A 13135-nucleotide genomic window follows, 5' to 3' on the forward strand; every position below is an offset into this window, starting at 1 on the left:
CTATTTTTGTGTTTCCTACTCAGTAATCTTAACTACTATAAATAAAGACCAGTAGTAAAATCACAATCAGTTTATCTATGTGAAACAGCTCAATGGGGAGTGGGGGAGGGGGGAACACACCTGGGTTTCAGTAGTAATTGTCCTGTCAAAGCCTCTTCCCTTTTTTAAAGAATGCGTTCATTTAAAGAGTATCTCAGCTATCTACATTTGTAAATTCTTCTGTTCTTTCACTGCTGGAGATTCTAAAGCAGTTACAAGAATCTCTTCTGACTTCAAATTTCAAGATATGTGACTTATAGCCCAATTGACTCTGAAGTGCTTTGTTTCACTTCTTCTTTGTTTGCCAGGTATACTTTAAAAGAAAAGATTTCTTTTTTTTTTTTTTTGGGGGGGGGTAATAGCATAATGTTATGCAGAAGACTTCCATGACTGAGGATCTGAGGTCCCAAGCTCAATCCCCAGTACCCTCATTAACCAGAGCTGGTTGGCGCTCTGATCTCTCTTTTTTTCTTAAAAACAAAACAAAACAAACACACACATACAAATAATTAAAATATTTTCAAATGATATGATTACATCAAATTTTCTCTTGCCACCAGAGAAACAATGATTGACAGATATGCTTTGCAAATACTTGTAGGCTCCTTACATAAGCAGCTCTATGAACTTACCTAATTTGCTGAGAAAGTTAAGGATCAAATTATTAGCTCTGCTATGACAAACTTTTTTTTTCTTTTTCTTAACCAGAGCACTGCTCAACTCTGGCTTATGGTGGTGCAGGGAATTGAACCTAGAACTTCTGGAGCCTCAGGCATGAGAGTCTCTTTGTATAACTATTATGCTATCTACTCCCCCACCCTATGACTGACATTTTAAGAAAGGTTAGAATCAATTATCTGAAGACTACAGCACAATACATCTGTATTTCAGAGTTACATTTCAACTGAACTGTAGCAAGAAAAACCCATTTACAATGTCCTATCAACCTCTGTAGTGATTTTTGTTGGTTCTGGAATTGTACTGAAATAAGTTGAATCTCACTGTCTGTCTTTCCAGATGGGGGAAAATAGAAGTGAAGACACAGAAGACCAACTTCTAGACAGCAGTGCTTGATTCCACACAAACCATAATGGTAGGAAAAGAATGTTTCTGCACTGACTGCTGTCAGTTTTGTGGCCACCGTTAAATATCCAACATTGGCTCCAATGCACTTATGGAGTTTTTCTCCTCACCCTTGAATAAGTGGAAAATTACGAGGAAAGAAAAAAAAGAAAGCTCCTTATCAGTATGTTCAGCTAGGAAGACGACCTATCAATATGCTATTGACTTATGATACCCAAGAGCAAAGAATGAGTTGGAGGTCATACCCAGCACCTGACTTGGACAAACATAACTCGTGAGCACACTGTAGCCAGATCTTCCCAGTGCAAGTGCCTGTCAATAATTCACTCGATCCAGATTGACCCAGGGCCTGAAGACATTCAGGAAAGCAAGCATAATCCTACTAATGACAAATAAGGTTTCAAGAATGTAGGGAGGAGAAGACAAGACGAATATGGTCCACCAAGTCAACTGGTCTAAGCAGAAATGAATTCCAACTAATTGACAAGTGTCTGTCTTTGCTATTTAAAATTCTAAAGGAAATCTCAATACCGGGGAATTAAATCTACGGGAAGTTAAAATAAGAAAAGGCAAGAAGGGTTATGAAAATATAAGTGTTATTCACTAAAATGGATTAGAGGGAGTCAGGTGGTAGCACAGTGGGTCAAGCACGGCTGGCTTAAGGATCCCGGTTCGAGCCCCGGCTCCCCACATGCAGGGGAGTCGCTTCACATGCAGTGAAGCAGGTCTGCAGGTATCTATCATTCTCTCCCCCCTCTGTCTTTCCCTCCTCTCTCCATTTCTCTCTGTCCTATCTAGCAATGATGACATCAATAACAACAACAATAATAACTACAACAATGAAACAACAAGGGCAACAAAAGGGAAAATTTAAAAAAATGTATTAGACTCTTACCAAATAGCAAGTTCACTGAAAGTAAGAAAACAGAAACTGATACCAGATACGGAAGGAAGAAAGGAAGGAAGGAACGAACTTAAGGACTGGTGAAATAAGTCACGGTGCGCTTAACTTGCTGTGCTACCACCCGACTCCCTATGAAATAAGTCACTTGGTTAATGTGCTTTATCATGTGCATGAGCCAGGCTCTACCACATAAAGAATGTTTTGGTACTGTAACATCTCTCTCTCTCTCTCTCTCTCTCTCTCTGCCTTCTCTATCTCAAAAAGAAAGAAATGTGTTCTTGTTGTTGCTGTTGTTTTTAAATCAGTGTGGTTCCACACATTACTAACTTCCAGAAGTAGATACTAGTCCCCCTCCTCATGCCATATACTTACTGGGGGAATCCAGAATTGTAAAAATAACATATATAAGGAATATAGAAATCTAGATATTATATCTCAGCATCTCAGAGGAGGAAATATATTTTTTAACTATTCTGAACTAAGTATGTAATTTGACAGTTTAGACTGAGATCTAAAAAACGTCAAGAGACTCCCCTGTGGCTACCAGGCTCTTGGACAGCAGAGCAATGGGGATCAGGAGCCATGTAATCTGTCAGCCCATCATCATCATCATCATCATCATCATCATCACAGATTATTATTCAGCTATTCTTTCTTGATAGAAACAGGTATTATAAAAGTGAAAGTACTATATGAAACACAAATGTATTCTTCATTTAAGAAAAAATTTTATCTTTATTTATTTATTGGATAGAGACAGCCAGAAATCGAGAGGGAAGGGGATGACAGAGAGGACAGGGAGAGAGACACCTGCGACACTGCTTCACCATTTGCAAAGCTTTCCCCTTGCAGGTGGAGACCAGGGGCTCAAAGCTGGGTCCCTGCACATTATCATTTGTGTGCTCAACCAGGTGCACCACCACCTGCCCCACAAATGTGTTATTCTAATACACCACATTATTCATTACCTCTTCCGATCCAACTATAATTAGGTGAGCGGTACATGATCAGACCCCCGTAAAATGATGTACACAGTTCTCCTGAATTTTTCAATCTTTTTTCATAACATTTTTTCCATCTTTCATCTGTGATCAATAGTAGGTTACAAGATTATAAGATTATAATGTTTAGTTCCACACTTCACCCATGACCAAATTTCTGTGTCCCTACCCTTCCACCTCCCAAAGATAATCACCATAGTTCTTACAAGTCTTCGTAACACTTTTGCTTCCTTCTGTTTGTTTTTCCCCAAAATTCATGTGTATCAGTTCTCTAGATTGTACATGAGTAAAACTATCTCACAGTTGTCTTTCATATCTTTGCTTATTTCACTAAGCATAATCACCACCAATTCTATCCATTTTGTCCCAAAGGACATAATATCATTATTTTGGGTGCTAATTTGCCAATCTATTGAGCCCTAATATTGAAGTGGACTGTACACCATTTTATTAAGTTACGACTAAAGAACAAGATTTTTTTTCAGGGCAGGGGTGACAGCATAATGGTTATGCAAAATGACTTTTATGTCTGAGACTCTGAGCTCTTAGTTTTAATGTCCAGCATCATCATAGCCAGAGCTGAGCAGTGCTCTGGTAGAAGAAAAAAAAAATTACATGATAGAAACTGTAATTCGATTATTTTTTTAGCCATCTAAGATATATAATTATTGGATCAACTACTTTATGAGATGTTATTTTGAGAGAACTCTTCTATATGTAAAAAAAAAACAAACATGTAAATAGATTTAGAAATACTTTGACACTAATCACAAGAATTATAGCTTAATTTTTGACTCTCTTTTCTTGTTGCCCTTGTATTTAATGTTATTATTGTCATTGCTGTTATTGTTGTCATTGCTGTCATTATTGTTATTGAATAGGCCAGAGACAAATCGAGAGAGAAAGGGAAGACAGAGCGAGAGCGAGAAAGACAGATACCTGCAGACCTGGATCACCACTTGTAAGGTGACCCCACCGGTGTCAAACTGGTGCGTGCACTTTGTCATGCATGCTTAACTCTGCGCCATCACCGGGTCCCCTATTTTTGGCTCTCTACTAAGCTCCCAAGCAAAATGCAATTCTTAAAGAATATTTCCTTTTTAGTGATATGCAACAGGAATAACACTTGAATGAAAAGCTACTAGTGAAATTAACGAAATATTCCAAAATAGATTAAATAATCAACCTTAAAGAATATAGCAACTCAGGACTGTACAGTAGCGCAGCAGGTTAAGAGCACATGGCCCAAAGCACAAGGACCGGCATAAGAATCCCGGTTGGAGCCCCCCACTCCCTACCTGAAGGGGGGTCGCTTCACAAGCGCTAAGAAGGTCTGCAGGTGTCAGTCTCTCCCCCTCTGTCTTCCCCTCCTTTCTTGATTTCTTTCTGTCCTATCCAACAACAACAACAATAAACAACAAGGACAACAAAAGGAAAAAAAACATAGCAACTCATTCTTTTTACATAAACTCCACTATTAAGAATTAGTTTGCCGGGAATCGGGCAGTAGCGCAATGGGTTAAGTGCACGTGGCGCAAAGCGCAAGCACCGGTGTAAGGTTCTGGGTTCGAGCCCCCAGCTCCCCACCTGGAGAGGAGTCACTTCACACGTGGTGAAGCAGGTCTGCAGGTATCTATCTTTCTCTCTCCCACTCTGTCTTCCCTTTCTCTCTCGATTTCTCTCTGGCCTATTCAATAACAATAATGACAGCAATGACAACAATAACAGCAATGACAACAATAATCTTTCTCTCCCCATCTCTGTCTTCCCCACCTCTCTCCATTTCTCTCTGTCCTATCCAACAACAATAGTAACTACAATTAAACAAGGGCAACAAAAGGGAATAAATAAATACTTAAAAAAAAAAAAAAAGAAGAAGAATTAGTTTGCCATAATACCAGCTTTTCCATGGGGGGGAAAAAAAAGTTTTTTCCAGAAGAGAAGCACTAGTTTCTTCCCTCATCACTTGCTCCCAAAAGGAAAACAAAAGGCAACTATTATTCAGACTAAGAGAGAACCCCTGGCCCTGTGCTCCGTCTATCAACTCTGGTGACACATGAGGACTGCAACTCTTTTCCTGATGATTGCTGTGACCAGCACTGCACAAGCTCAACACAGGTCATGAATGCAACCATCCTTTTTGCAAGATGGTTCCAGCAGAGGGAAGGAAACGCTAAGAAGCAAGCAGATGGACAGGAGAATCAAAATAGTCACACACTGAGGCTGGGCAGTAGTAGTGCAGCGGGTTAACCACATGGTGCAAAGAGCAAGGACACGTCTGAAGAATCCCGGTTAGAGCCCCTGACTCCCCACCTGCAGGGGGGTCGCTCCACAAACGGTGAAGCAGGTCTGCAGGAGTCTTATCTTTATCTCACCCCTCCCCTGTCTTCCCTTCCTCTCTCGATTTCTCTCTGTCCTATCCAACAACAACAACAACGGCAACAAAATGGAAAAAATGGCCTCCAGGAGGAGTGAACTCAGTGCAGGCACGGAGTCCCAGCGATAACCCTGGAGGCAAAAAAAAAAAAAAAAAAAGTCAACTCCCAACACACACACCTACGTCTATCTACACTTTTCTATATGGGACCTCAGGACTCATCTCCGCACATTCACCAACCATCCCAAGTCTCCCACTTAGAAGCACTCCTGAAAAAAGAAAAACTTTCAGAGTAACAGTTTCATCTGCTTGGCATGTAGTGGTGAATTACACAAAAACTTCTCTGAGCTTGTGAAACAGATGGGAAAGTTTCAAACCTGTGGTCGAGCTCCGTGTGCTCAGTGCCCCTTCCCACCCTCGCACGCTTTGGAATCCTGGAGCGCAACAGCGTCCTGTAAGGCCTCCCAGCGCCAGAAACCGCCGCACTCACGCATCGGGCTGGGTGCTGCCAGCCCCCTGACCCGCTTGTGGTCTTCGCTGAGCCGCCGCACATCCCAAGAGTCTTTTAACCTTCTTCCCCTTTATCCTGGCAACCAACATGGAAGATCCTTTCGTCCTGAAGATCCTTTCGTCGTCTAGGGATATTCTGCAGGGATCGAGTGCCCTAAAAGGCCGTTGCACTCCCTGTACAGTAGACCGGACAAGCTATTTGGCAGCAGCCTAATTTCCTCTTTTGAAAGTTAAAGAGAAAAAAAAAAAAGTCCACTTGTTATGTAGATGAAGCCCGCCAATGATTCAGGAAGAAGTCAGATGCATCCATCATGTTCTAAAACATGCAGACCCATTGTAAACACAGACAAGTCCAAATCCTACTTCCTACTTTCATTCCTGAGCTTGGACTCCTGGTTAGCAAAAGACTAAACACTCAACAGGTTTGAGCAGCTTGGGCTGACTCACTCCATCTGGGTTCCCCTGTTGGAGATTAGGCTGCAGTTAAGTAATTGGTCACAAGACCTATTCATGTGGCTGTGGGCAAATGCAGTGACTTGCCTTTAGCTTGCAAGGTTGTTATGACATTGGCCACACCACTAATGGCTCTCATGTGAGCAAGTATCAGCTGATAGGTCTTAGCCTGAAACCTTGCAAAATTCTATCCAGAATCCAGAGAGTGAGTTACCCAAAGTAGACAAATGTAAGCCTTAGCATGGAGGAAGGAGGAAGTTGCAAAAGAGGCACAGCTTTACTTTAAGGCAACTCCCCCCCCAAGACTTAGTGGGGGTTGTATTGTTTACGGAAAACTGGGAAATGTTATGCATGTACAAACTATTGTATTTAATGTCGAATGTAAAACATTAATTCCCCAATAAAGAAAAAAAAAGACACCTCCCACACACACACAAATACCTACTTACACACTGGTAAAGATACTTGTAAGAAATATAATAAATGAAAGAAGCCATAAACCCTCACAATTCTTGCACTGAATTTCTGGGTACATTCAAGAGGAAAAAACACTGAATTATCAGAAATCCAGAATGAAAACAGATCAATTTTGACTTCTACAGCCAACATTCTTCACAGGTAAGAAAACAGTACAATGGAGTCAGCATAGTTTTTACACAGTGCTACAAGTTCAAAGAAAAGATGAATTTTCTTTTGTAAGAAATAAAGTCAGGGTTTTCTAAAAACAGGCCAAATCCTGGTTTAAAAAAAAAAAAAGCTATAAGAAATTATTCCAATTCCTTTTCTTCATCATCATCCTTAAACTGGGCTAAGCTAAAGAAAATATTAACCAATACCTAAAATCTGATGAACCTTTCCTCAGTTGGATCTTTGAACCTTTTTTCAGAAGGTTTTATGTCTATTTAAGGATCTTATTATTTTCATGAGCAAAAAAGAGATAGCGATATCAAAGCATGGGGTTCAGGCGGTGGTGCATCGGATTAAGAGCACATAGTATGGGGAGTTAGCTGGCAGCACAGCAGGTTAAGCACATGTGGCACAAAGCACAAAGACCGGAATAAAGATCCCGGTTCAAGCCCCCGGCTCCCCACCTACAGGGGAGTCACTTCACAAGCGGTGAAGCAGATCTACAGGTGTCTATCTTTCTCTCCCCGTGTCTTCCTCCTCTCTCGATTTCTCTCTGTCCTATCCAACAACAATGGCATCAATAACAACAACAACAATAAAACAATAGGGCAACAAAAGGAAATAAATATCAAAAAAAAAAAAAGAAAAGAAAAGAAACAGCACATAGTATGAAGCACAAGGACCCACACGAGGATTCTGGTTCGAGCCCTGGGCTTCCCACCTGCAGGGGGGTTGCTTTACAAGTGGTGAAGCAAATATGCAGGTGTCTCTCCCTCTACCTCTCTGCCTCCCCCTCTTCTCTCAAATTCTCTGTCCTATCTAATAAAATGGGTGGAAAAAATGACCACCAGGAACAGTGGGTTTGCAGTGCCAGCACCAAGCCCCAGCAATAACCCTGGAGGCAGAGAGGGGGTGGGGGGAGATTGAGATCAAAGCACCACTCAGTTGTGGCATGTGGTAGTGCCAGAGACTGAATACTGACTGACATTACCGCATGAATGAAGTCTGGTCACTCCCTCTGCATTAACTCCATGACCCTCAGCAGGTCTTAAAAGTAACTTTAGGTACACACTCATGTACTTCACACCACAAGGGTGAGAAAATCGGATGATGTCATGTCAGAGGCATCAATTAACTTAAGCCATTATTATATATGTGACCAGAAAGTTTTTCTATAACAAGCCTTAAAGATGTTAAATAGACTCTCCTCTAAGAAATCAAGATTGCAAGGCACCTATGACAATGACTAGACTTCTTGGTGGCACCTGCTAAATTTACAGCAGCAAGATAAAATCAGATGAGGAAAGAATGAATTCATGTTCCCAAGAAGAGGAATATAATTTGAGCACAAAGCTTAACTGCATGGCCACAGAATAATCATAGTTTCTTCTCTTTTCCTCTCTGTGAACTGTCTTTAAAATCAAGTTTGCTTTTTAATAGAGAATCAGAAGATCACTCCTCTGTTAGCTAGCACTGTAATTTTGCCACGTTAGGACCTCAGTCATTCAATCAGTGAGCAAATGCTGAAGGGGAAGCCTGTTTTTCGTTATCATTGTGTTCACCTAAGAAATAGCCAGGCAAAGCCATTTCGCCTAGAATTTGCCTCATATAAAGTCATAAGAGAAATGAAAGCTTGCAAAAAAAAAAAAAATGAAATGAAATGAAAGCTTGCTCAGTGGCAAAGGGGTGAAACCTGCCAGAAATAACAGATTTTTTTGTAAATAAACCAGAGCAAATACCACTTTATGTGTATAATTTTTTTTAAGTTTTAAAACTGTCAGCTCTAAAAGTCACTGTGGATCAGATAAAGCCACATAAAATCTTTCTATTAAACAAATTTCTTGTTTATATACATTTACCTGTCAGCCACAAAACTGTCCGATTACTCTGAAATCTTACATTTCCCAAAGGCTTCAAATACCATTATAAACACACAAATATTATCCCCTATTCAGGAGCTACAAGCCTTTTAAATAACAAGGATAAGTTATAAAGAAGATGAAAATAACAACTTGGCTTCTAAGAACATTTGGATGCAAGGATGATGAAATTATATTGAGAAATAATTCTTTTTTAAGGATTTGTTTGTTTATTTATTTATTTATTTATTTATGAGAAGGATGGGGGAAAGAGACATAGAATCAGATAATCACTCTGGTACATGTGCTGCCAGGGATTGAACTCGGGACCTTATGGTTAAGATGCCAATGCTTTATCCACTGTGCCACCTCCCAGACCACAAGAAATAATTCTTTTAAACTGAAACAAAGCAAAATGGTAAGGACATTCTAATGCTCTGCTTCATGCCTCCTCCATCAGCTAGTCAACTTTAATTGAACATTTACTATATGCCTCTCACTGTTTTGCCCAAAATTTAGTTAGCATACTTGCTAGTATACCAATTCCTTAGCACAGAGGCATGTATCTTCTACCATATCTATAAGCCCAAAGGCACTACTTCCAGGCTCAGTAGTTCTGGGGGAAGTCTCAGAAATTTTTTTTTTTTCTAAATTTCAACAATTTCCCAGGACACTGTTCTTGCTGCCACTGCTGGCACTGGCAGAAAAACCATACTTCTGAGAACTACTTCCCTTAATACACCTTCCATCTTTTTTAAAAAAAATTATTATCTTTATTTATTTGTTGGACAGAAATTTGTAGAGACAGAAATCGAGAGGGAAGGGGGAGATAGAGAGGGAGAGAGATAGAGAGACACCTGCAGCACTGCTTCATCACACATGAAGCTTCCCCACTGCAGGTGAGGATTGGGGGGGCTCGAACCTGGGTCCTTGGCCATTGTAACATGTGCACTCAACCAGGTGCCGCACCGCCTGGCCCTACACCTTCCATCTTGTCCCAGCCTTTTCCTAGGCTAGGAAATCCACCCCCACACCATGAATTCTTCTATACTTATTAAAAAATCATACTAACATTTCACACATATACTTGTTTTGCAATTATTGAGAGTAGTACAAGTGTCTTCTGGTCCTAAAATAATCTTAAGTTCTTTGGATACACAAATTATATCTTAGTGTTCATCGTTGAACCTCATGGAGGCCTAACTTTTGCAAGACACCCACCAGTTTGCTTTTAGACTGGTTTAATATCATTGCTATTTACATTAAAACAACAGATGAATATACCTACAGAAGGTGCTTTTTTTTTTTTTGACAATTCGATGCGTATGCTTGTGTTCAAATGCACACAAACTCATACACATTCTTTTTCTCTCATTTACTACAATAGAAGTTCCTACAGCGTTAGCATTCTGTGTTCCCTTCAATCACTATGAATCACGTGGTACTTAATACTTTTAAAATGGGAAAATGTTATTTCTTCTGTTCCTCCTCTGATTACCATTAATTCCAAAGTTCAAAATGTAATAGAGATGGATATCAAAACTACAATTCATTGTACTTGAAAAGGAATATCCCTGTATGGCCAAAAGTTTCCTTATACACTTAAACAGGAGTCTGAAAACGTCTTCAGCGGATGGAAAAGTATTCATTATATCATCACAAACCCTCTTTGAGACATTAGAACAGCTGAGAGAGCAGCTGAGAGAAAGGTGTGCATAGACCTTTAGTGCTTCAACCCAATCTTCCTTTTTCTCATTCTTCTCTTTCTGAAAATAGAATCATTCTCTACTATAGGTGCTCACACAATTGTGTGACTCATGGCCACACTGAGTAGCCTGTTCTTAAATATTTATTATTGACCTGATGTAACCCTAGTGATTCATGGTCAAGTTCTCTATTCTCTTCACACTGTTCAGCCATCTTTCCACATTTAGGAAAGTATCTACAAGCACTGACAGAACTCCCAGCTCCACATGCAGTTCAGTATGTTATGGGAACTGCTGCTGTCACCACAAACACTTTCACAATACAAACTTTATTCTACTGCAAGGAAGGGCCAGTGAAATATGGAAGCATCAGGAACGCATGTGGTAAAGAAGACAGATTGTCTCAGCTGTTGAGCTGTATTTGTTCTGTTTCTAATCTCCTAGTGCAGGTACTGAGTGGTCCAAGAGAAGACTGTCAAGTTTATAAATCAAGAAATGGCATCAGTATCATTTAGATTTTGTACAGCAAATATCTGTTACTCAAGACCCCAGTTCAATCTCTCTGACCATCCAGACACTGTTTTCTGCTGTAGGCCAGATCTCTTCCTTTCCACATCCCTTCAACACTCCAATCCTATAGGTCCAGCATCTGAACAGAAATACATGCCCAGGACTAATTTGAAACTGGAAGAAGTAAAAAGCAGGGAAGTATTCGAAGTATTCATGTATCCCTGCATTGTTGTTGTTGTTGTTGTTGTTATTGTTGTTTTTAACCAGAGCACTCCTCAGCTCTGCTTTATGGTATTGGTGGGGATTGCACATGGGCCCTCAGAGCCTCAGGCATAAAAGTCTGGTGCATAACCATTATGCTAACTTCTCAGCCTTCTTTTTTTTTTTTCAAGAATTTATTTATTTATTCATGAGAAAGATAGGAGGAGAGAAAGAACCAGCCATCACTTTGGTACATGTGCTGCTGGGGATCGAACTCAGGACCTCATGCTTGAGAGTCCAGTGCCTTAGCCACTGCGCCACCTCCCGGACCACGTCAGCCTTCTTCTTACCTCTCCTACCCTTGTCACTCTTCAGATGATTAAAAAAATAATAATTGCACATATATGAGCATAAAATTATAGCCCTTAAATTTTATAATTTTGTAAACCACTGTTAAATCACTAATAATAAATCTTAATATAAATAAACACAGAACAGTGATTGATATACAACTGAAAAAGGTGAGTTTGGGATCACGGAGGTGGCTCAGCTCCTATGTATAAGGCCCCCCTTTTAATCCCTGGACCCTAATAAAACAGTGAAGCAGTAAGTTAGTCTGTCTGTCTCTGTTTCTCTGTCAGTATTTTTTATGCACTGGTACTACAAAAAAAAGTTTTGTTGTTGTTTTTTAAAGAGAGAGAGATGTATTTGAAGAGGAAAAAAGAAAGCCCTAAATATTAGGTTTGTTGTAAAAGTCATGACGCATTTTTGCATAGAAAAAACATGTCAGGCAGTAGCTCTGCAGGATAAGCGCGCGTGGCACAAAGCACAAGGACCGACGGAAGGATCCCGGTTCGAGCCCCGGCTCCCCACCTGCAGGGGAGTTGCTTCACAAGTTGTGAAGCAGGTCTGCAGGTGTCTGTCTTTCTCTTACCCCCTCTCTGTCTTCCCCTCCTCTCTCCATTTCTCCCTATCCTATCCAACAACGATATCAATAACAACAATAATAACTACAGCAATAAAACGAGGGCAACAAAAAGGGAAAATAAATATGAATTTTTTTTTTTTTAACCAGAACACTGCTCAGCTCTGGCTTATAGTGGTGCAGGGGACTGAACCTGGGACTTTGGAGCCTCAGGCATGAGAGTCTCTTTGCATAACCATAATGCCATCTACCCCTGCCTTATTAAAAATTTTAATAAAAAAAAAAGAAAGGAAAAACATGTCATGGGCAAGGGTAGATAGCCTAACAGTTATGCAAACAGACCGTCATGCTTGAGGCTCCGGAAGTCCTAGGTTCAATCCCAATCCCCCACAGCACCATTAAAAGAGAAAAGAAAAAAAAGTCATGATTTTTACAATAGTTCTCCTGAAGTCTAGTCTGATTATTTTTCTAGTGAATCAGTGAAGAATCTTTCACTGCCTCATCACATTAACTTAAAAGAGAAACAGGAAAGAGAAAAAGAGAAGAGAGTGGTGTGGTTAATGATCCACAGGTTACATAATAGGCCCTCTTCTTGCTGGGGAAATTCCCTCTCCTACAAGCTCTTCTCCACACCCAAGAACAAAGGCTCTCTGACAGTGGCTTTCAAACTGTGGTCTCTAGAAGACACAGAAAAGTTACAGTATGGGCCCAGGACATAGCACACTCAGTAGAGCACAGATTTATCATGTGTGAAACTCTAGGTTCAAATCCTAGCACCACAGATAGAACGAAGGTAGCTGCACTGGTGTCAGGGTGGAACTGTAGTGCCTCTTTTGTCTCTTCCTCTCTCTTAAAAATAGAGAGAGTGAAAACAGTTGGCCAGGGGAGACAGCTCAGTGGTGGCATCATGCATGCATAAGGCTAAGGAATACTGCAATAG

General features: G+C 40.4%; 1 protein-coding gene across 5 annotated transcripts in view; it reads right to left on the bottom strand.

The window, feature by feature from the left end:
- FNIP2 (folliculin interacting protein 2) overlaps positions 1-13135 on the bottom strand; it is a 152861-nt gene that overhangs the window by 93217 nt on the left and 46509 nt on the right. For 2 of the 5 annotated variants that reach the window (XM_060178893.1, XM_060178890.1), the window contains exon 1: positions 5782-6362. The exons of 2 other annotated variants lie outside the window; for them this stretch is intronic. In XM_060178893.1, the coding sequence (XP_060034876.1) occupies positions 5782-5957 (176 nt within the window). In that variant the 5' untranslated portion in view covers positions 5958-6362. Of the gene's footprint in view, positions 1-5781; positions 6363-13135 lie in introns of those variants that run through there. One more of the 5 variants, XM_060178892.1, reaches the window with a different exon arrangement.

The sequence above is a fragment of the Erinaceus europaeus genome, chromosome 19 (assembly GCF_950295315.1).
Source record: "Erinaceus europaeus chromosome 19, mEriEur2.1, whole genome shotgun sequence".
NCBI classification, from domain to species: domain Eukaryota; kingdom Metazoa; phylum Chordata; class Mammalia; order Eulipotyphla; family Erinaceidae; genus Erinaceus; species Erinaceus europaeus.